The sequence below is a fragment of the Sorex fumeus genome, unplaced genomic scaffold (assembly GCF_029834395.1).
Source record: "Sorex fumeus unplaced genomic scaffold, SorFum_2.1 ptg000007l, whole genome shotgun sequence".
NCBI classification, from domain to species: domain Eukaryota; kingdom Metazoa; phylum Chordata; class Mammalia; order Eulipotyphla; family Soricidae; genus Sorex; species Sorex fumeus.
This window is the reverse complement of record NW_026606064.1, coordinates 5,916,060-5,940,526: the sequence shown is the minus strand read 5'-3', so window position 1 is coordinate 5,940,526 and position 24,467 is coordinate 5,916,060. Positions and strand designations below refer to the sequence as shown.

At 37.7% G+C, this 24,467-nt stretch overlaps 2 protein-coding genes across 2 annotated transcripts; both read left to right on the top strand.

The window, feature by feature from the left end:
• The first annotated feature begins 3,299 nt into the window (after positions 1-3,299).
• Positions 3,300-4,244, top strand: LOC130044828 (olfactory receptor 4C15). Its single transcript, XM_056137481.1, has one exon. It carries the CDS (start codon positions 3,309-3,311, stop codon positions 4,242-4,244), a length of 936 nt encoding a protein of 311 aa, XP_055993456.1. The 5' UTR covers positions 3,300-3,308.
• A 16,126-nt stretch (positions 4,245-20,370) lies between these two features.
• Positions 20,371-21,285, top strand: LOC130044807 (olfactory receptor 4C11-like). The gene has a single exon (XM_056137459.1). The coding sequence runs from the start codon at positions 20,371-20,373 to the stop codon at positions 21,283-21,285; it is 915 nt and encodes a 304-aa protein (XP_055993434.1).
• Positions 21,286-24,467: the final 3,182 nt, after the last annotated feature.

Genomic DNA, 24,467 nt, shown 5'->3' with positions numbered 1-24,467 from the left:
TTGTACCTAGGTTGGCTGTGTGCAAGGCAAACGCCCTACCCGCTGTGCTATCACTCAGGCCCTGAAATTTTATTCTTAATGATAACCATTGTTATCAGAGCACTATATACATTATAGTATCCAAAGTTTTCATACAATATTAGAAATTGTTTCATCTGAAAATATAGAGGGTTGATTGATTGATTTTAAGCAATATTCTAATTTTAAAAGAGGCTTTCATTTCCTCACCTGAGTACATTGTTCTTACATTTTTCACACTGAAGCTGCCTTAAGCAAAAGTGATTCATGCAACTTGAGACTTGTGGTAATTTATTCTGAGATTATTCAGGACATATATGTGCTACTTTAAAAAATTATAACTGCACTCTGATGAAGACATTTCAAGTTTGTGAGTAAATAAAGTAATTAGATATAGTGTTTATCATCCATAGTCATGATCTTTAAACATACATGATAAATAAATGTATTGTGAGTCTGTTCTTGTCAATAGTTCTGGGCCTTATCATCATTTTCACACTTCTAACGGAGTTCATGTTTTAATATATATTTCATTATATTATCCTCACAAGAAATGTATAGCGAGGCATTCTATATATTCAGTTACTCCTGGAGAACTAAATCTTTGAGATTTTGAGTAGTTTTCTATAGTACGTAATAAAACTAAATAGAAGAGTCTGAGTTACTATCTAGGCTTTTATGGATGTGAAGTTTTTTTCTCACTTATGTCAGTCCTGTTTTGACACTAGGATATGGTTTTCACTCTTGATACATGATGGCATTTTCTAGTTAACAAATTGTTGAAAAATATTTAAGACTTTTGCATTATGTACAGGTGCAGATATGATCATTCCTCTTTGAAACTGTCTGCCAGTGGAAAATGAAGTCAAAAGTTGCAGTTATCTGGATGATTACAGGAAAATCCTTCTGTGTGTAAGTTGACTGCTTTTCTTTTTTTTAAGTGAGAAAGAATGGAAACTTTTGTTCGTAAAGGTATTTTTTTAAATAAGCAGCTTTTAGGTAAAGGGTCAGTGTCTCTTGCAAACCATAATACCCGAAAGCAGACAGACAGACAGACAGACAGACAGACAGACAGACAGACACAGGAGTATTTGCCACAGAGGCAGGGGTGGAAGTAGGGCAGGAGGGAACTGAGTTATTGGTGGTGGGAAGTGTACAGTGGTGAGGGAACAGCTGAGTGTTGGAACATTGTATGACTGAAACCCAACCATAAACAACTTTATAATTGCATATCTCACTTTGATTCCGTTTTAAAAAGGAGCAATATTTTTCAAATCAGGAAAATGTTGAAAATTAGACTAATTACAATCTTGTGATATGTACATGTAAGCTATATATGAACAGCTTATACATTGCAAGAAAATTATGTAAATAATTAGCAATAATTAATGAAGCTTCTAGACTCCAGCTATCATTAGCATGTTGTTCTATTCCTTTCTATGTTTTTTTACAATGTTTTTCTCTTATTTAATATATATATATTATTGAACTATTGGAATAGTTCTCTTAGTGTTTTGAAGTAAAAGGGTCTAATTATGTTTTGTTTTGTTTGAGGAACACATCCTGCTGTGTTTAGGACTTACTCCTAGCTCTTCACTAAAGGATCACACTTTGCTGGCTCAGGGTACCTTATGGGATACCAGGGTTTGAACCTTTGATTATATAATATATATATGCATATATATATATATATATATATATATATATATATATATGTAGCACGGTAGCACTGTCCTTCCATTGTTCATCAATTTGCTCGAGCGGGCCCAGTAACATCTCCACTGTGAGACTTGTTACTGTGTTTGGCATATTGAATATGTCACAGGTAGCTTGCCAGGCTTTGCTGTGCAAGCAAGATACTCTTGGTAGCTTGCTGGGCTCTCCGAGAGGGGCAGAGGAATCAAACCCGACTCGTTGGAGCTGGCCGCAAGCAAGGTAAATGCCCTACCCGCTGTGTTATATGATGCAATATATAATATATTATATATAATATGTTATATATAATTATATAAATATATTATATATTATATATATAAAAACAAACAAACAAACACTGTCCTCCCCTTGTTCATCGAATTTTTGCTCTAGCGGGTCCAGTAACATCTCCATTTTGAGACTCCTTGTTACTGTGTTTCGCATATCGAATTTGTCACGGGTAGCTTGCCAGTCTTTGCTGTGTGAGTGAGATACTCTGGATAGCTTGCCAGGCACTCCAAGAGAGTCAGAGAAATTGAACCCAGCTCGGCTGGGCTGCGTGCAAAGCAAATGCCCTACCACTGTGCTACCACTGCAGTCCATTATATATAATATATAATAATACATATTATAATATATGATATATATCATATACCATATATTATAGCTACTGAGAGTATCACGCCCACACAGCAAAGCCTGGCAAGCTACCTGAGTCCTATTCAATATGCCAAAAACATTAACAAAAAAGTCTCAAAATGCAGATGTTACTGGGCCCGCTAGAGAAAATCGATGAACAACGGGAGGACAGTGACAGTGACCATATATTATATGTTATAAATATTATATATAGTACATATGGTATATACTATATATGTAATATATATCATATATTCACTGTCACTGTCCTCCCGTTGTTCATTGATTTCCTCGAGCGGGCCCAGTAACATTGTGAGACTGTTACTGTGTTTGGCATATCGAATACGTCATGGGTAGCTTGCCAGGCTTTGCTGTGCAGGCAAGATACTCTCAGTAGCTTGCCGGGATCTTGGAGAGGGGCAGAGGAATCAAACTCGGGTTGACCATATTGACTGTGTGCAAGGCAAATGCCCTACACGCTGCGCTATTGCTCCAGCCCATCATATATTATATAAAATACATATTATGTATAATATATATTATATAATGACTTAGTGAAGCTGTGGCTTGACTCATAAATTGCTATTCTCCATTTCTCAAGTCTAGAATGTGGCTTCAGAATTATTCTCCATCAGTTTTTATAACTCACTAGGCAGAAATTAGTGAGAAAAAATGTATTTCTCAGTCCTTGTAGCTACGGTTAAGCTCTGATACAAAGTTTTTTTATCTCATAATATTTAATAACTTATATCCTTCCTATTTTTGCATAATCTCCCTCTACAACCAAATTTTTAATCTTGGATCTCAGTGAATACAAAAGCACAAAAGACAATTTTGCAACAAACTAGTTTTTGATCATGATTCTGGTGGTATATGGTCTGATGTGATTTTTTTATTCTTATGATTACAGATTTCCTATGTACACTTTTATAGCTTTGAGTACTTCTTTGAAAATCATGCAAAACCAAAGCTTTGTAACTGAATTTGTCCTCCTGGGACTTTCACAGAATCCACATGTTCAGAAAGTTGTATTTGTCTTATTCCTGTTCATCTACATTGCAACTGTTGGCGGCAACCTGCTGATAGTGGTGACCATCTTGAGCAGTCCAGCGCTCCTGGGCTCCCCAATGTACTTCTTTCTGGCTTTCCTGTCTTTCCTGGATGCATGCTTCTCCTCGGTTATTGCCCCCAAAATGATTGTTGATGCTCTTTATGAGAAGAAAACCATCTCTTTTGGAGGCTGCATGACCCAGCTTTTCGCTGAACACTTCTTTGCTGGAGTGGAAGTGATTGTTCTCACAGCCATGGCTTTTGACCGGTATGTGGCCATCTGCAAACCCTTGCACTATTCATCCATCATGAACTCAAGGCTCTGTGGCATTCTGATGGGGGTAGCCTGGACAGGAGGCTTTCTCCACTCCATTATTCAAATTCTCTTTACTTCCCAGCTGCCTTTCTGTGGCCCTAATATCATTGATCATTTCATGTGTGACTTGTACCCATTACTGAAGCTTGCCTGCACTGACACATACGTGTTTAGCCTTTTGGTGGTGGCCAACAGTGGACTCATCTGCATCCTAATCTTCTCCATGTTGCTTGTGTCCTATGCGGTCATCTTGTTCTCCCTAAGAAACCACAGCACTGAAGGACAGAGGAAAGCACTCTCCACCTGTGGATCTCATGTTGCTGTTGTGGTTCTATTCTTCGTCCCATGTATATTTGAGTATGCGCGGCCTCCATCTGCTTTTTCCTTTGACAAAACAGTAGCAATATTTTATACCATCCTTACTCCCTTTATCAATCCTTTGATTTACACTTTTAGGAATAAGGAAGTGAAAAACGCTATGAGGAAACTATGGAACAGATTATTTGTAGTTTCAAGTGAAAAATAAAAAAAATTGCCCTTAAAAATAAAAATATGAGTAAAATTCTTTTTTATAACTAGAAATAACATCTGTGAATAGAACTTGCTTGGTAGCGAATATTTTATTAAAATAAACCAAAGATCTAACCTTGGGGATAAAATAAATTGTTTACTCTATATGTTGCTAATTCTGCTTTGAATATTTTATACCCTTATTCATACATTAATTTTTATTCATTTATTTTCTAAATTATCAAACAATTAAAGGTAATAATTAAAATAATTTTATAGAAATTATATAATAAGCTGCTTGCTACTCATTGCATATTTGAAGAAACATTTGCTAAAGCAGATGAAATCATTTAGAGAATAGTTATAAATAACAATCATGTCAGGAGCAAAAACTTGTGCTTTATACATTGTGTTGGTGACTAAGAAAAATAATTTGGACTTAGGAAGGATACTGGATAACGTGTGTTAAAATACCTCAGCATTAGGAGTTTCTATGTCACATGATTTTCATTATTAAAAAAATGTCCATATGAAACTTGGCATCGGTTAAATATATGGACAGATAAAACCTGCTTGACCAGTGTTGCCTAAAGATTTTCATACCAATTAGCATTAGGCAAAATGGTTCTGGGTGTAGAAAAGATTCCAAAAAAGAAGTCAAGAATGAATATCTCTTACTCTAGAAATAAATGCTGTATTTAGTACCACAGTCTAAACTTCTTTACTACTCAAAAATATTAAAAAAAATTTGCACTCAGAAGTCACTCCTGGAGATCCTGAGGGCAGAGTAGTGTAAGGGGTGGGCATATGGGATGCCCACTATCCAACCCAGGTCGGCAGCTTGCAAAGCTGATTTCCTTACTGTTCTAGCTCACGACTCCTTCACCCTATTTTTAATATTAATATATTAAAATGTCAAGTTTGAAAAGTGAATAAAGGTATTGTTGACATTAGCTTCTAGATTTTGATGTTTATATATATATATATATGTTTTATTCTCATAAAAATAGTTCACAATAGTTCATTACAGATAATATTCAAACACCATCCCACCACTGAGCACCTTCCACCACAATAAAAGGGAAGTCTTTGAAGGTTGTTGTATTTCATTCTGGAGCCATTTAAGCCCATAGATAGGAGAATACAAGCAATTGTGTTAAAACCAAAACCAAATAATGTGTGCTACTTTTGATAAGTAAGATAGAGTGTAAGAGGTCACCCAGGAAATTTTTCGTAGCTCTCTTCAGGGAGCCTTAGTTTATATTCTCTGGGTCTTGGCCATTGATGAGATTCCATGTCACCGGGAGTAGTTTGTGGGTGTGACTGCTAAGCTACTGGAAAACTGCAGAACTGGGGAGAGGAGGCCCAGTCCCCATCCAAACGGGGTTGGAGAGCTCAGTCACGGTTTCTCACAAACCTGGGTTTTTCTACTTGTCCTCTTTTGTGTGAGGCTCATCTGAGGATGTAGAGAGTGGCCTTGAGCATGGTGGCGGTTGGGATCTGGAGATTTTCAACTTCTGGAGTTCTGCTTGGAGCGGGAAGGGAAATTCAACCTTGGCCTCTCCGAGGTGCTCTAGTGAAGATGGCCTGATGTGGGGTCAGGGCATTCTGCTGCCAATGATTATATTTTATACCTTGATAAAAGAGTATTAACTGAAATTTTTATTTTATACATACTTTATCTTTTAGTGTAGGGACTGTATCTGGCAGTGCACAGAATTTACTCATGGCTCTACCTTAGAGTAAATTCACTCTCCAGTACTTGGGGAACTATATGGAGTACCAGGGGTTGAATCCAGGGTTGACCATATTTAAGGCTAGCACCCTACTCACTGTACTATCTCTCCATCTCTTTCTTAGATACTTTTATAATGCAAAAATTATAAACAAAGTTACTACAATTTAAAATGAAAATGAAACCTTTGTTCTTTGTTCATACTTCTCATTCTCCATTTTTCCTGTTCTTGTTCTCATTCCTCCTAATTCCTTTGTTCTCATTCCTTCACATTGTATCTCTTTTATTTGTTCTATTACATAAAAGTTAAGACATAAAAGAGGAATATAAAAGAAAAATATTTTTCTTCCTCATAAATTATTTTAATAATATGTCTTTTATTCTAAAACATATACTCAATATATACTCAATAAAATTCTATGTCTTCTATTTTTATTTGATTTCTTTTTGGCTCTCAGGCCACACCTAGCTTACTCTTGACTTTGTGCACAGAGCTCACTCCTGGAGGCTTTGGGGATCATATTTGGTGCTAGGAATAGAACCTGGGTTGGCCTCATGCAAAGTATCTCTCCAGCCTCCTATTTTTATTTATTTGGGTTTTTATCTTTCTAAAGTAAATTAATTATCCACCAGAAATATTACTTTAGCCTGCTCCAATTTTAAATGAACAGAGTTTAAATTACACTCCTAACACATCCTTAACATCATTAAGATAGTTTCTATGAGGTCTAAGCACTCCTGATACCAAGAACATGAAACACACACACACATACACACACACACACTCATACTAGCATTTTTGGCAAACAAAGAGATATCTCAATGGCTTGAGTACATTGTCTTTCATGAAAGTGGCCTGGTTTTGATTCCTGGCACCACATGGTCCCCAGAGCACAGCCAGGAGTGATGCCAAGCACAGAGCTATGTTTAGCCTCCAAGATTGGTGTACTTTTACAAAACAAAACAAGAAAATCTTGGAGACAAATGTCCTTTGTAGGCACAGATTTAAGGATGTTTAATAACGTCTTAGAAAACTGCTTGCCAATTAAATAAAAAATAATGAAACAGTAATCAAGATCCTTCACTCCCTCCAAATAATAACTCAGGTCTGAATTACTGTGAAATCTCAATTGCTTATATTATGAATATTGTAACATTGCATGATTACAAAATTACTGCAAATTACAAAAATGGAAAATTATTGCAAAATCATTGGTGAGTCGTCATTCAAAGATTATGGGAAGTCATCCCCCTGATAAAACTCCAAGACCAAGACAATCCTCCAGGTAAGACAAGTTGGTTTAGTTTAGACTATGAGGGCTGCAAATGTGAATCCAAGCAGGAAATGTCCTATTAGAAAAGAAGATTACCCTGACATTAGTGCTATACAGCAAAGGTACTTGCTAATGGCCCATGCCACAGATTTATAAATATACCAGCATTTGTACTTAAAGTGTGAATTAACTTGAAGAGAATGATCCTCTTGATGGGAGACATGAGAAAGGTGATGTGAAACTAATGAATAAGCCCAAATCCATGCGTTGCTAGGTGCTGCCCAGGCTAACTTGTTACCTGGACATGCTACTATGTCTATTTTATCCTTTGTAGTGAATCCTGTGAGACTGGATCAAGATCGAAATTATCTTGGACAGGGGAGCACAGCCTACAAAAAGTAATCCATTATCTACCTGTCTCAAAATCTTACAAATAAACAGAAATTTTTCCAAACAGATTCCATGAGGCTTAACATAACAATTTATTAGCATTTAGGGTTATTTCACTTGAAGCTTAAAGGAACTTCCAAGACATTACTGATTCAACTTCTTGCTTTTGGACATTGGTATTTATTAAAGCTACCCTCTGCAAATGTTTTGTTCAGAATTGAAGACATTTATCCTTGATTCAAAGATAAGGAGTTAGTTTAAGGCTTTCAACTAATAAAATTATTCAGCAGCAGCTCTTACTTCCTAGTCCAGGACATGTTCTAATTCAGCTATGTATCTCACTAAATTAAAAGAGACTCACAGTTGTTCTGTTGGAAGCAGGAAGATAGTAGGGGTGCTTGGTAAATTTTGTTGGGAGAAAATGATCAGAAACCTAAACTTGCCCAAAGGCTTGGGGGCCTTTGACACAAAGGATCCACATAAAGAGCTCAGAAAACTATTGAGATGCAGAACTTGTATCCTGGAAAGGAGAGGTGGCTGGGTCTCTTGGGAGGAGAGAATCCATTATTGAAACAAAGGCCAGGAGAATATCAAATGCCTCAGGGTTGCATGTTGCAGGCACCCAAGCTGCCTGAACACCTGTTGTCCATGCACAAGCCTGCATCTCCTCTCTTTAGATGTGTCCTTTGATTCTTCCACATTGGGATGTAGACAGGCTCTTTCTGCTCAGCTGAAGCCCCTGTTTCCTCTGGAGCATGCGTCTTAATCTCCTTGTCCTCTTCCTCTCCCTTTTCTTCCTAATAAACTCACTATACTTCCTGCAAAAAGCATTTCTTTGCTACAGCCTGAGTCCAAGGCTGTCTCAGAGAAATCAGATGGTAGGGGTCATCTTCGTGTAGGCAGGAAGATGGGGAGGCCCCACCCAACCCCCGCCAGGCAATGGCAAAAATTTCTTGGGAATAAATGGCACTGAAGTTGCAAAAGCCTGATAAGACCCTCAGCAGGAAACAGGAAAAAGCAGAAATAAAAACAGAAAGAGACCCAGAGGAGGTTGGTCCCCTACAGGAATGATGAACTTCAGCAGAGATAATAGCACAATTAAGGACCTGAAAGAGATTCATCAGAAACATCAAAACTGTTTCTTTGATACAATACCTGATCAACCCCCATCTCTATCAGAAAACTCCAGAATAAGCTATCCTTAGGAATATGCATATAAAAGTCAGTTCTCAAGGCCATTCTCAAGGTTTCTTTGTCTTTGGGGAAGCCTGCACTCTCCCTTGAGTGCTTTACTCTCTCTCCTTCCCTTCAAAACCTCCAAATAAAATCTGTTTTATTTCACTGCTTGTCTACTCCTGAAATTCTTTTCTGCGACGCAAGACAAGAACCCTGAAAATCATAAGGCCTGGGACTGGCCGCTCCTTTCCGGCAAAGAGCAAATTCTTGATCCAACCTGAGTCCACGGCTCATCAAGAAATAGGGTGGTGCGGATCAGCTTGCATGCCTAGAAGACCAAGCAGACTTCAGGTGTGGCCTAAAGACCACCTGGTGGGGCTGGCCGGGCTCAGGCCTGTGCCCAGCAAGGGCTCATCACAGACTTTACCAGTCCTAGTCCTGACAGTGGGACCCAGGTGGAGGAAGTGGGTGAAAAGAAAGTGACCGTCTTTCTCCTCCCCACTTTACGTAAGTCACCAGTGGGGCCCACTGACATCAATCTCCCATGCAGTGCAAAGCAAGTGGAATCAGGTCAGATTGATGGCTGCCTTGTGGAACTGGTGCGGTATGAACATCTGTGCTGTGCAAGGGCTCAGAGCAGATTTTCATCAGTCATAAAGAGGCAGAAGGAAAGTAGTAAATTTTCTTCTCATGCCTGGCACCTCTCTCCTCCCCACTCCACATAAGCCACCTGTGGAACCTCCACTGGCAACAATTCTAAAAAGATTTAGATTCCAGTTTCAGTATTACATATTACTAATAAACTGTGTGAGGTGGGGTGAGTTATTCACTTCTTTGGTCCTCAATTCTACCCCCTGACAGATTCACTTTCTTTAGCATAATAAACGTGACTCAATTCATCTGTGATGAATGATACATCTGCTTTTTGACCACACATCCCCAAACTGGAGCAATCCCTCCCAAACATTACTGTAATAATGGGCTCCTCACCCCCAGGCCTTGAAGCAGGCTTCCAACCATGGGCCATAGGTCCTGACCCTTATTTCTACTGTCCTTGGATATTAGTCTGTGCTGTGTTTTTTCTTTTGTTTTTTATATATATCCCACAAATGAGTGAAGTTATTATATGTCTGTCTGTAAAAAAATACGCACGTCATGGGCTCTCCAGGTGGCTATCTAGGAGACTCTCTCTCACCGCCCGCATTTGGTGCTCTCAAACCGCTGTGTATGCATTGGATTGGGATTGGTGTTGGTGATGGGCAGGCAAAGGAAGAATGAGGACCAAGTTGGTTGTTGATTAGTTGTCGTTTAGTCAATCTCTCATCTCTCCCGACTCACACACTCTTCCTTCCTAGCCCCTCATTCCTCAATCCCAGTTCTTCAGATTCTTCCTCTCCCCTACTCGTCTCTCCATCCCTAGACCTCTGGGCCCAAACTACACACAGTCTGGTAGCAGAATCAACATAACAAAGCCCTTCCTGACTACCCATCAGACTCAAGGGTGAAAACACCACCTAAGGGCATTCCTCTTCTCTTAACATCTTAATTAGCATCTTAATATTAGATATTTCTATATGGATACAGTAAGAGATACATTGAGGCTTGTAGGGCAGCTCTCCTGGGAACATCTTGCCACAGACTCAGACTACAGTGCTCAGGGCAAATTAGTCTTTCCTAACCATAACAGGGTCCAAATCTAGTTATTGCTCTTTGGATCATGACAGCATTTTTTCTTGACCAAGCTGTTAACTTGTAGGTAAGCATTATGGCACTTTGGCCAGGCCCATTTTGAAGCCAGGGTAGCACATAGCTCACAGCTTGCCCTGGGTCCATCCAGTCCCTCGTCAGGGCCCTGCTTTTGGGGTGCTAGGAAGTAAGTGCAACTGAGGCTTAAGTCCAGAGCACAGATGCCAAGGAGGTAAATATCATTGACAGTCAATTAACTCCCATATTACAAAAGCGTAGCATTTACTGTCTTCTTGTGCCCATACAGAAAGTACATTGCTCTGAATTAACTATGCAAAGGACTTAAGAAGAAGAGAAAAACAATGTCTACAAGTCAACAGAGCACAAAGAAAGAAGTTACAAATAAACACAGAGGAATGGGAGCACTGTGATGGGAGTAACTCAATAAACCTACGTTCCCTGTGGCAAGGCAGAAAGGACAAACCAATGTTATCCTCCTTCTGTCTTATTTCTCTCATCATGATACTCTCCATGTTCATCCATTTATAAGAAACTTTTATAACCTCATTTTTTACTAACAACTATATAATATTCTGTTGTATAGATGTACAATAATTTCTTTAACCAGTCATCTGTCCTTGGACACTGAGGTTATTTCCAGATTCTGGCTATTGTGAACAGTGCTACAATGAACGTACAAGTGGAGGTGTCATTTCTGTTGTGTATTTTTGTAATCCAGGGGTATATTCCTAGAAGTGGTATTGCTACGTTTTATGGAGGCTCAATTTCTACTTTTTAAAATATTTTTAGGAATGCCCATATTGTTTTCCCAAAAGTCGCTATCATTGACGTTCCCATCGACAGTGAATGAGTTCCCTTTCTCCTCAAATCCGTGCCAGCACTGGTTGTTCTTACTCTTTTTGATGTGTGCCAGTCTCTGTGGTATAAAGTGATATCTCATTGTTGTTTGCTCCAGATAGGAGATGTGTGCTGAAAGAGGGCAAACAACCAAATATGATGGCCTCTAAGTACCTGTATTGCAAATGATAATGCCAAGAGAGAGGGAGAAAGAGGAAGAGAGAGAGGGGAGAGAGAGAGAGAGAGAGAGAGAGAGAAAGAGAGAGAAGAAAAGTACCTATCATAGAGGTAAGCAGAGTGTGGTGGTGGCAGGAGGGATTTGAGGGATACTGGTGATGGGAAATGTACACTGGTGGAGATATAGGTGTTGAAATATTGTGTGAGTGAAACTCAATAATGAAAGCTTTGTAACTGTATCTCAATGGTGACATCGTGATTCAATATTTTTTATTTTAAAAAGCAAAAATCACCAAAGATAGTTATCTTGAATAAGCACATTCATTACCTATCACAAGACGAAGTATAAATGCCCTTTATTTAACTATTTTTGTTGGTTTCTATCACCATTTGGGTTCCAGCCTCTTCTCTTCTGTGTAAATTTCTTCTAAAGTTTTGAGTTAATCAACAAAGTGTGAGCCAATAAATCCCTATACTCCATTCTTCACCTTAAGTTCACTAAAAACAGAACCCCAAATGAGGATAGAACTCAAATGGTAGGCCATATTTTTTTGAAGTTTCATGGTCTACTACTTGACTATTTGCACTAATGAATATGCTCCTGGTGGCTCCCAATCACTCCAAGGTTGGCTGGCACTGCTCCATTAGGTCCTCCTAACACTCAGGAGTTGTCTGGTACCACTAGCCCAGAATTCACCTTACCCCTAAAAATTGTACAACTTCAGTTTCTTTTTCTTCCTTTCACTTTGTAACATACCACCAGATATACAGGATACCTACTGACCTGTAGAACTGTCCTGTCCTCCTGTTGTTCATCGATTTGCTCAAGCGGGCCCAATAACATCTCAATTGTGAGACTTTTTGTTACTGTATTTGGCATATAGAATACATCACGGGTAGCTTGCCAGGCTTTGCCATGCGGGCAAGATACTCTCGGTAGCTTGCTGAGTAACTACAAATATCATAGATAATAGACTTCATTTCATATATATCAGATTCTTCGGTATTTTATTATAATAACCAGATCACTTGATAACTCATCTCTGGCCAATGATCAGAAGATAGTCAAGCATTATCCCATAAATATAAAGATCAATGTGATTTATAAATGCTCAAGAGTGAGATGAGGATTTGTAAAACTAACTTTGTTGCAATAACATATGTGTTCATATGTGTTAAAACATCTATACTCATAGCATACAAGTGTAATAAGCAGCCACATTATAGATATTAAATTTATGTCATTTAATATGCTAAGGATACCATAGTAAACCTGCAACTATGAGAAAATAATGTAAATATGCAGAAATTTCTGCATTTTCTCCTTTTTTTTTCCTTAGGGAGATTGGGATTCTGTGCATGCCTGGTGTTCAAGTGCTAGTCATAGCTTGATGCACTGGCTTACTCCTGAAAATGGTCATGGGTCCATATACAGTGCCTACGAGCAAATAGGGAAAAGGCAAGTGCCACAATTCCTGCACTCTCTCCAATTGTCTATATAATTTCATAGGTTAATTTCATATTCCAATATTGAATTATGATTGACAGTGTAAACCTCATACCTGTAAGAGTATTATCAAATAAAACTTTCCAACTGTTGGGTTAGGAAATTTATTTGCATTTGAAAATCTCAAATAGATCTGTAGGTGCTTTCTCAGGAACATTACATTATCATCTTTAATACTAGAATGGAGGATTATGAATATTTTGAATTATTAGATATCTTTAAGTCAGGCTATATTTCTATAAAAGAGGCCTAATGATTTATTGTAGGTGTTTTTTTTTTGGTGGGTGGCCATACCCAGTGGTGTGAAGGGCTTATTCTTAGCTCTGCCCTCAGAGATAACTCCTGGAGGGACACAGGGAACTATATGGAGAGCCAATGATCAAATCCATAGATCAACTATGTGCAGGACAACTGTCCTACCCACTCTATTATCTTCACAGCCCACAAAACCTATGGTCCTGACTCATATTGTGTTGTTTATCTTTAAAAAATTGTTCAAATATATTCATTTGTGATGTTATCAATAATTGATTTGCATACCACTTTTTATAGGATTATATATCTGAGTAACAAATATTTTTAGAAAAAGGAGTTAAAAATAGTTTTAGACGCCCTATTCTTTATATCATAATTCAATATAAAGAGTGCAGATTGGCAAGGCAATGCTTCTCTCTCCTCTATTTCTATCCTATTCATTTCTATCCACTCTCTCTCTTTGGCTCTCTCTGTCTCTCTCTGTTCCTCCCTTCTCACTTTCCTGAGAACACATTTGAATGTTGAAATTGTGTGTGTGTTTGTGTATGTTTGTGTGGGTGTTTACTGAGATGTGAGAGGAAGTTATGTTTATAGGAGAGTAGACTAAGGCATGGGAAGAAATAAAACAGAGTGAAGGTATGGGGGAAAGAATGGTGAATTTCTGTGTAGAACAAAAGAAAATGGGAGAGCTCTGTCACAGGTTTTATGTTGTGCCTGAGTGTTCACCTATATGCATGAGTCTCAGCCCACACATATTCTTCCAGCAGCCAAACTTTTGCTGGATAATAAAGGCAACCCACAAGCTTCAACTCAGATTTTTTGTTTGGAGATTTCCTTTTATATTAAAGGTCTTTCTTTCTATTATGTGTCTTACTAGTACAACAATAAGTTCCCATAAGTATTTCTCTTCTGAGGATGCACCATGAATGTTATGGACAATAGCTAGTGGATAACTATGGAATTTGATGCTTGAGTAGTCCAGGAATTGAAGAGGGAGCTTCTGAGTAATGTGGACACAGTCCTAATCAAAGTGACTCAGTCTATCAGTCTAATCTAACCTAAATGGACACAATCCTAATAGAAGTGACATTAGAAGAGTTATAATGCCATAGGACTGATACTCTGATAAAAAGATGAATATTGTACCCAGAGTTGGACACAGATGGGAAGTTGACATATTAAATGGGGTCAGGGATTGCAGTGCTGTGTCTGTGAACTACAAAAAGGTAAGATGCTCAGCAGACCACCAGTTGTTAGGGTAGAAGCACGCACCAGATTTTCTCTCCTAACCTGAAAAAGATCAATAGAATGAAAGAAAAATAATAAAGAGCAGATGTAAAGGAATGGAATATGAAGATTGCATATACACAGTAAATCAAACCTGGTTCTTTGATTAGAAGAATCAAATGGATTAAGTCAATTATATTGAGGTAGTCACATGAGTAATAGCAGCTGCAAACAGTTACTTAAAATTGTAAATGATGCACTTTATTGTATATAAATTTACCTTAAGGCATCAATTAAAAAATACTAAAATATGTGAAAAATCCCTTTATTTCCCCTTTCCTTCTTTTCCTTTCTTTGTTTTCTGACTTGTAAATATTATAGAAATTATAAAACTTTTAATAAACAGTTGTTATAATTAGTTACTTTATAGCATATATTAATATCAAGGCTTATTATAATTATAAAAGTTAAAAGCAACATTTTTCAGAATATGAAAGTAAAAGACAAGAAAGCTTAGATATAAAAGCAGAAATAATATAGCTCAAATTCAATTGCATCATATCTATGTGGATATTTGCCTGGATTCAGAAATTTGTCTGCCATTCAATATATTTGAAAGGAGAACCTTGGTTAACTTTTTAGTAGTGGGTGTCGCACTGTAATGTTAAAAGTCTGCTTTTCCCTTTAGAACTGTGTGAATGGAGGGGCAGTTGTAATAGAAATGGAAGCACCCCTAAGGGACTAGGGGAAAAGAGAGCTCTGAGGGTAGAATCTGCCTGCTGACAGCTTTGCATGGGGTTAATTGGCCCCAATGCTTGCTGTTCTTCTGGATTAACTGAGCTAAATAGCTCATTGAGCAAATCCTGTGGGCTGAGTGTGAAAGGAGGAGTCTTTACCTTCCCTCTGTCTTTCTAGAGGTGGGGTCCTTGTGAAATTTTATGAAATTTCTATAAATATGAGGAGCACTGTAGTACTGTTGCACTGTCCTCCCATTGTTCATCGATTTGCTCGAGCGGGCCCAGTAACGTCTCCATTGTGAGACTTGTTGTTACTATGCTTGGCATATTGAATACATCACGAGTAGATTGTCAGGCTTTGTCGTGCGGGTGAAATACTCTCAGTAGCTTGCCGGGCTCTCTGAGAGGGGTGGAGCCCAGCTCGGCCAGGCTGGCGGCTTGCAAGGCAAATGCCCTACCGCTGTGCTATTGCTCCAGCCAGGAGAAAGAATAAAAATTTAAGTGCTCTGTTCTGCTGGGAAATATTATAGATCTCTATTATAAATATTTTCTGATGAGACAGTAGTATGGATATTTCATTTTTATCCTAGGAGATTCTAAAAGTAAAGTCAATAATGTGTGAGTTTTACAAAACTTTCAGATTCTAATTCGGACTTTCTAGGAAGAGATGTTCTCTGTGGAGTATCTTCCCTTCTGCTGACTGTCTGACAGAAAGCCATGAGGATATATTTGGAAAAGCAATTTGCTTGTTGCAAACACTGCACATGATACATCTTCAAAGTAAGTCAGAATGGAAAGAGCAAAAGCATTCAACGCTCTCCTGAATTTCTCTCTCTCTCTCTCTCTCTCTCTCTCTCTCTCTCTCTCTCTCTGTCTCTCTCTCCTTTCTCTTCTCTCCACTCTACCCCCACCCAAGAACAGATATTTTTTTGTTTTTTTGTTTGTTTGTTTTGCTTTTTGGGTCACACCTGTCAATGCACAGGGTTATTCCTGGCTCTTCATTCAGGAATTACTCCTGGTGGTGCTCAGGGGACCATATGAGATGCTGGTATTCAAACCCGGGTCAGCCGTGTGCAAGGCAAACACCCTACCCACTGTGCTATTGCTCCAGCCCCAAGAATAGGTAATTTTTAAGTCCAGCGAAACTCCTCTTTATGGTATCTTGCTCCTCATTTGAGACTAGGTTTGGACATCATGCAGTTCTATGTCCTGAGAAAAGCAACACTCTAATGACAAATATATATCCCACCATGATCAGAAGACCCTGAAGTTTCTGATCTTCTACCTGACTTATCCTATGCTTGGGACAGTATTGCCTCAGTCCACATTTTTATAGAAAAGGGGGACTGTATTGACAAGAACAGAACCAGAGTATCCTAAACTTAGTCAATGTTAGGGGCACGAAAAGGTGATGGATGTATGGAAACATGTACTCATGAAAAGAATAGGAATGCAGACTGATTAATCTGCTATTAGATTCAGTGTTACTGGGATGCGTGATTCTATGAAACTATGACACTTATTAGTTCATCCTGTCACTGTCACACACCCTTACCGTCAGCCAAAATTTACATTCTTTTTCTGGGGTAGAGCAAGGAGTGGTATGTGGAGTGATGAGAGACAAAATCACTCCCATGTACTCTGGGACAAATTTTTCTTGTATCTCTATTCTTTGCTTACCCTTGTGAAGTGTTCCCTTGCTTTATCCTTGATGCTTTTTTCTTCTTTAGATCTTTTTACTATCACATTTCCCCCTTTAACTCTTATTTCTGCCATAATTTTCCAGTTTTTGTACCTTCTTCTCATTAGCATTTCCCATGTATACATATAAAATTCTTATATTCCTAATTGACCTATCAGAATTCGTATCTCTTCAGTAGTCATAACTCATACTGAATATGTCAGTGGATTTCTTCTTTATCTATTTTGTATCTTGACATTTTGGCCTTTTGCTTCATCTATCTGGATGACAAGAGATCATTCAGTACTTGGTTGCTAGGGAGCACAAAGCCTTGAGTCTTACTCCTAACCCACTTTTTCTGCTCCTGGATAAATTCTACCAATGTGGACAAAATAGAACAGAAACTTGCCTTAGGAGATAGTACAAAACAAAATGAATATAACCCTATACACAATCTGGATATAACGAGAGAAGAATCTGTCACAGGAAAGGAATTGAGATTTAGCAAGGACAAGGACGTTCAGAGATTGGGATGGACTGAATGTGTTAGGGGGCATAATAGGTGGCAGAGTTGACAGCAGCAAACATGAGTTGAAACACTGGGAGGAGGCAGAAAAGAAAACGATGGCCCAGAGCTAAAGGATTTGAGAATTTTGGAAAGCATTTCAACCTCTGCATTTAGAACCCTTACTAACCTTTTTATTCATAAACTTTCATATTTTTAAATGCTCTTTTTTTCTTGTAAAGGTATTGCAAGGTGGTTATTAGAGAGAGGATAGAAAAATAAGACAATATATCTAGAATTTGTCCTTTTGTTTCATTTATCAATAGAAAGCACATAGCTATGTTTTAAAATTCTAAGATTGTCCTTTTATTATAACAAAGTTTTGGAAACACCGCTCTGATGTTGTGGTATATATCTTACAAAGAAAATTCAAAGAAAATCGACATACTTACTCTAAGCTTTATTTTTCTTTTAGTAATTTGTGAAAAGCATTTTATTTAAAATTGAATAACTATATTGATTATAACAAATGCAAATATTTAATGGTTATGAAGGCAGGGTGGAGTAATTTATGTGTGAGAAATAGAAACAATTAAAATTAGTACAATATAATTTTGCAAGATATTAAAATTAATTTTTGCATAAGCTTATCCACAAATTCTTCAACTTTTGCATTAATTATTTTGCATAATTATATATTATACATATTTATATAAACAAAGAATATAGGTATATTTGAGGACAGAATGTTAGTTCCTACACACCTATATATATGACCCAGTTTGATCTCCAACACTACACATCTTGTCTAAACCATCAAAGAGTGATTCCAGGATGCAGAACCAGGAGTGAGCACCAGTAGTTGTGCCCTACGCCCCAAAAATTACAGGTAAACACATACTTGTAAAAAAACAATGTTTCTGGAAGAACATTTTTTTATTGCAATAATTTATTTATTTATTTTTTATCATTTTTTTATTAGTGCAACACCATGAGGTACAGTTATAGACTTATACATTTTTGTGCTTGGGTTTCAGTTATACAATGATCGAGTACCCATTCTTCCAGAGGGATGGGTTCTCTGGAAGAAAATTTAAGAAAAAGCATAATTATTTGTCGACAGTAAAATGATAGATTCAAAAAATTTGAAGAGACTTAAGTTTTCTAATCATATTCTTGTACTTTGAATATTTATTGGAATCATTAATTCTTTATTTACTTATTTACTTGTGGGGTTTGGGCCACACTAAACTGTGCTTAGTATTTACTCCTGACTGTGCTCTTGGATCTCTTTGGTGTTGCTTCAGTGATCATGTGCAGTACATGTGATTGAATTGGGGTCAGTCACATGCAAGCCAAGTCCCTTAATCCCTATCATTCCAGTCCTGTCACTCATCAACAATTTTCTTAAAAAAAAAAAAACCTGACACTATAAGGGTATAAGATTTCAAGTTTTTTATAAGTAGCAATGAATAATAATATTATTTTGTCTTGAGGGTAATGATGCCACTTGAGGAAAATTGTTCTAAAACCTTGGCAATAAATAAAAATATTATTTAGTATTTGAGGTTATACTTGGGGGATTATTCTAAAACCTTGGAATTATTTGAGTGTGAAAATTGGAAGCAACAAAGAAATAAGTGACTTCATTGTCAAATTCTTCTTATAAAAGTATTTTCAATATCAGGGGGCTGGAACGATAGCACAGCGCATAAGGCATTTGTCTTGCACGTGGCCCACCCGGTTTCAATTCCCAGCATCCCACATGGGCCCCTGAGCACCACCAGGAGTAATTCCTGAATGCAGAGCCAGGAGTAACCCCTGAGCATCACCGGGTGTGACCCCCAAAAAGCAAAAAAAAAAACAACTATTTTCAATATCACACCCTTAAATTTGACTACCTATGGACATATATTATACCAGAAACTGTTTAATCAGAGTACACATAATACACATTATATTGTGTATCATTTACTTCACAGAATATCTAAAAACTATTTGAACATTTTTTTAAATAAAAAATTTTTACATTAGTATCAGAGAGCTTTTATCTCAAATATTGGTTTTAGGAGAGGTGTCTCATAGATGAGATATGTCCAAGAGGTACATTTATGAATAAACAGATTTATGGATTTTATACATTAGAAAAATAGCAAATTTTATCATATCTCATTAATAGAGGCTAAATGTTCTAACTAGATGGATTCAAGATTATAGAACAGAAAGTAAACAGTATGCATCCCTAACTGCATTTAACTCTTCTTAAAGCATTATCTAGAAATTTGTTTACATATTGGATACCAAAGAAGTTAACATCCAGAACAGAAAAGACTGGGAAAAGATTGTTAAGAAAAGCATTTTATATTAAGATCTTGAATGAGTCTGGCATTACTGAAACAAATATAAGCTGGAATGAGAAATTTTCTTCATGAGGGGTACTCCAACAATGTTAACACTCAATTATATTGGAATACTGTTGTTTTGTTCTCAGAGAAATTTACACTTGAAATTTAGGTTGTATTGTGGGTATTAGTGTAGGTTTATAATTTTCAAATATAAGATAAGCTTATAATAAGGTAGGGACGATATTTGAACTCCATTTCAGACACAAATTCTCAATGTCAAAATAGTCAAGTCACAGTGAAAGTTATTGGGGTGAATTTAAAATTGTAAAGAATAACCCTTTCCCTCCCGTCGAACAGCTAACGGTTGGATGTCATGTACTTTCTGAATCAAAAGATAGATCCCAATGAGGTCTGTACATCTGAACTTCTACAAAGATTTACTGAGAATTAACAACAGTTGGAGGCATCAGAATGGCTCACTGAGAAGGAACTCAGAGATCAGCCTGCTGATCTTTTGAGATGTCACAGGTTTCCTTCTGTCTGCAGATACCAAGTCTTTGTCAAGCACATCTTGTCTTTGGCCACTAAGATGGTGATGAATAACACTGTGACTGAATTTATTCTCTTTGGATTAACACAGGATCCAAGAAAGCAGAAAGCAATATTTGGGATCTTCCTGATTCTTTATCTCGCAACACTCATGGGGAACATTCTCATTGTGGTGACTATTAAAAACAGCAGGAGCCTTGGCAGTCCCATGTACTTCTTCCTATTTTATCTGTCCTTCGCTGATGCCTGTTTCTCTACCACCACAGCCCCCAGACTGATTGTGGATTCCCTCTCTCATAAAAAGACCATTTCCTATAATCAGTGCATGACTCAGGTCTTTGCAGTCCATTTTTTTGGGTGCATGGAGATTTTTGTGCTTATCCTCATGGCTTTCGATCGCTATGTGGCCATTTGCAAACCTCTCCAGTATATTACCATTATGCGGAGGCAGGTCTGTCTCGTGTTGGTGATTGTGGCTTGGATAGGTTCTTGTATCCACTCCTCAGCACAGATTTTCCTGGCGGTGAGATTGCCCTTCTGCGGCCCCAATGTGATTGATCACTATTTCTGTGATTTGCAGCCCTTGTTGAAACTTGCCTGCATGGATACTTACGTGATAAACTTATTACTGGTTTCCAATAGTGGGGCCATCTGCACGGTGAGTTTCATTATTCTGCTGATGTCCTATAGTGTCATATTGTACTCTCTGAGAAACCACAGTGCAGAAGGACGGAGAAAAGCCCTTTCCACATGTACCACCCACTTTATTGTGGTTGTCATATTTTTTGGTCCATGCATATTCATATATACAAGACCACCCACCACATTTCCAATAGACAAGATGGTGGCTGTGTTTTATACAATTGGAACACCCCTGCTCAACCCTCTGATCTATACATTGAGGAATGCGGAAGTAAAGAATGCTATTAAAAAGTTGTGGTGCAGGAAGGTATAATTTCAATTGATAAATGGTTTATAGTAATTAAAATCTGATCTTCCACAGTAGCTTATGTTCATTTGACAGTAGGAAAAATTAAATATTTTTGATATAAATAGATAATAATATGTGTCCATTTTTAATATCTATAGCATACTTATATATTTACTGATTATATATTTATTATGCTTAATCTGAGATGATTCATTACCATTTCATTTTTTTGTTTTTAGGCCATACCTATCTGTGTTCAGAACTTAATCCTGATTTTGTTCTCAGTAATTACTTTTGGCAGGTTTGGGGGACAATATGGGGTACCTGGTTCAAACCAGGTTGTCTGCTTTCAAACTTACGTACCAACATACTATTGCTCTGGTCCCCCATAACCATTTAAACAAACTAGTATTTACTATAACCCTTTTTTTAGCAAATCACTTTTTATTACTATTATTTTTCATTACTGTGTCTGGCATATCGAATACGTCACGGGGAGCTTGCCAGGCTCTGCCGTGCGGGCGAAATACTCTCGGTAGCTTGCTGGGCTCTCTGAGAGGGGCAGAGGAATCGAACTCGGGTCGGCCATGTTGGCTGCGTGCAAGGCAAATGCCCTACCGCTGTGCTATCGCTCCAGCCCGGTGTATGATATATATGTATATATATATGGATATATATAACTTATTTCTTTTATTGAATCACCATGCGATAGTTAGAAACCTTCATGTTTGGGTTACAATCACACAATGATCAAACACCCATCCCTCCACCAGTGCACGTTCCCCACCACCCTGGTATAACCCCCCTTTTCCACACTCCCCTTGCCTCCATGGCAGACAATATTCCCCATACTCTCTCTCTACTTTTGGGCATTCTGGTTTGCAATACAGGTACTGAGAGGTTATCATGTTTGGTCCATTATCTACTTTCACATCTCCCATCCTGACTGATTCCTCCAGCCATCATTTTCTTAGTGATCCCTTCTGTATTCCAGCAGCCTTTTCCCCTCCACTCATGAGGCATATAATCCTATTTTTATCCACCACATTTACATAATAATACAGCTTCATTTACATATTTTCTTCAAAAATAATGCGCCAACTGACAGAATATTGTATACGTGTATGCATACCAATTATTTTTCTTGATTTTATTTTCATCCATGAGAATATAGTCATAAGCATTAATGAAGTAAGTCAAATGGGTCATTTTATATAGTTATATCATCTGAATCTTTCGTGCTTTCAGATCATACTAATTGCCATTATCTGGATAATTCTGTTCCACTCACTTTGGTCTATCCTACTTATTCAACTGCAGTAGTAGATACAATGGAATTGCTGATTACTGGTACTCATCATCATTAATTAATATATCTCACAATTAATATATCTCACAACTTTTATTAGGTGCATGTAAGTATAGTTCTGTCACTGTAACTCTCCTCCCGTTGTTCATCGATTTGCTCGAGCGGACCCAGTAATGTCTCCATTGTGAGACTTGTTGTTACTGTGTTTGGCATATTGAATACATCACGTGTAGCTTGCCAGGCTTTGACATGCTGGCGAGATACTCTCGGTAGCTTGCCAGGCTCTCTGAGAGGGGTGAAGGAATTGAACCTGGATCTGCTGTGCTGGCTGCGCACAAGGCAAATGCCCTACCTCTGTGCTATTGCTTCAGTATAGTTCACAATAATGAAAATTCTACCTTTTCTGATGGATAATAATATATTTTTCTTGAACTAATCAGAATCCTCTGTGTCCATTTTCTGTGCTCGAATAATGACTTTCTGCCCTGTTTTTTCTGTTAGTTTTTAATCATCTGGTGGTTACCATCTTTTTTATACCTAGCTATCTGAATCTGGAAAATATAGCTTTTATTTTCTATAATCAGTCAACAGATATATTTGAAAATGTAATATGTGTCAATCATAAATATAATAAAAATAATCTCTTTACAGATATCGAGTGTAATAAGAATTGGAAGTAACAAAATTTTTTTAAATATACAAATACTTATTCTTTTGAGGATTGGTATTAATAAAATTAAAATCTATTGACATTACAGTGGCAGAAATGAAGGCATCTCCAAAAAGATTTTGGGGGACCGCTCTGTAGGATCAGGAAGTTAGAATTGACTTCACCCTCCAGAAGAAGAAGGGTGTTGTTTTTAAATTCAGGGAGTTGAAAGTGATGACTTTAAATATGATTTTGCTAACTCCAAGAGTAAGAGAAAAAACTCTAATGGCTTGATGGATAGTGAGGCAGAAGTGGTGTATATGAGAGGTAGATGAGATTAGAGGAAGAATCAGTCAGATTATTCAGGAAATTCTAGGACAAGACAAGGAGTTTCCAAAGCATTGGGACACCTTTTAACTAGTCAAAATTTTGAATCATAAATCATATTTACAACTTCTGTGTGATGTGAAGCACATCAGGCTTTCAGCAGAACTGTCAATTTTTTGAAGTAAATAGATTTTATTTGGAGGGTTTTTGAAAGGGAGAGAGAGAGAGAGAGTAACACACTCGAGAGAACGTGGGCTTCTGCAAGGGTGGAGAGTGCTCCTACACACATCCCAGCATTAGACACAAAAGCATGAAAATACACATCTCAAGAGGGAAGATGCAAGCAACACATGTGCTCGGGCACCACATGTGCTCAGCCACATGGGCTCAAGCTGCACAATGGGCTCAGGCAGTATATGCACCCAGCATGACTGTCAATTATTAACCGGTGTCCCTTGTGAAATATTACCCATAGTCCCTTATTTAAGCCACATTTTCCTAGTGGATTTTTTTTTTACCATATGCTTCTTAAAATGTAAATCAGGGCATTTAACATACATGAGGTGATTGAATCAGACAAGCCATTACCTTATCTATAGGGTAAATGGTTGCAGGTCTCAGGTACAAAAATATACGTGACACAAAGAATAAGAAAATCACTGTGAAGTGGAAGACACGTCAACAGGGATTTACACAAGCTCTCTGAGCTGTAAGTCTTCAGAGAGCAGAGGACACTCCAAATAGTGGTAATAAAAATAAAGAAGAGGATGGTCATACTCATCATCCCAGTGTTAAGAATAACTAAGAACTCCAGGGTAGGAGTGTCCATATGGGCCAGTTTCAGCAATGGAAGCAAATAACATATAAAGTGACCAATGAGTCAGGGACTGCAGAAGGATATGATGCATGAAGAGAAGCTGT

Coding starts and splice junctions, on each gene's coding strand:
- LOC130044807 (XM_056137459.1), top strand. CDS start 20,371: ATGGTGATGAATAACACTGTGACTGAATTTATTCTCTTTGGATTAACA.
- LOC130044828 (XM_056137481.1), top strand. CDS start 3,309: ATGCAAAACCAAAGCTTTGTAACTGAATTTGTCCTCCTGGGACTTTCA.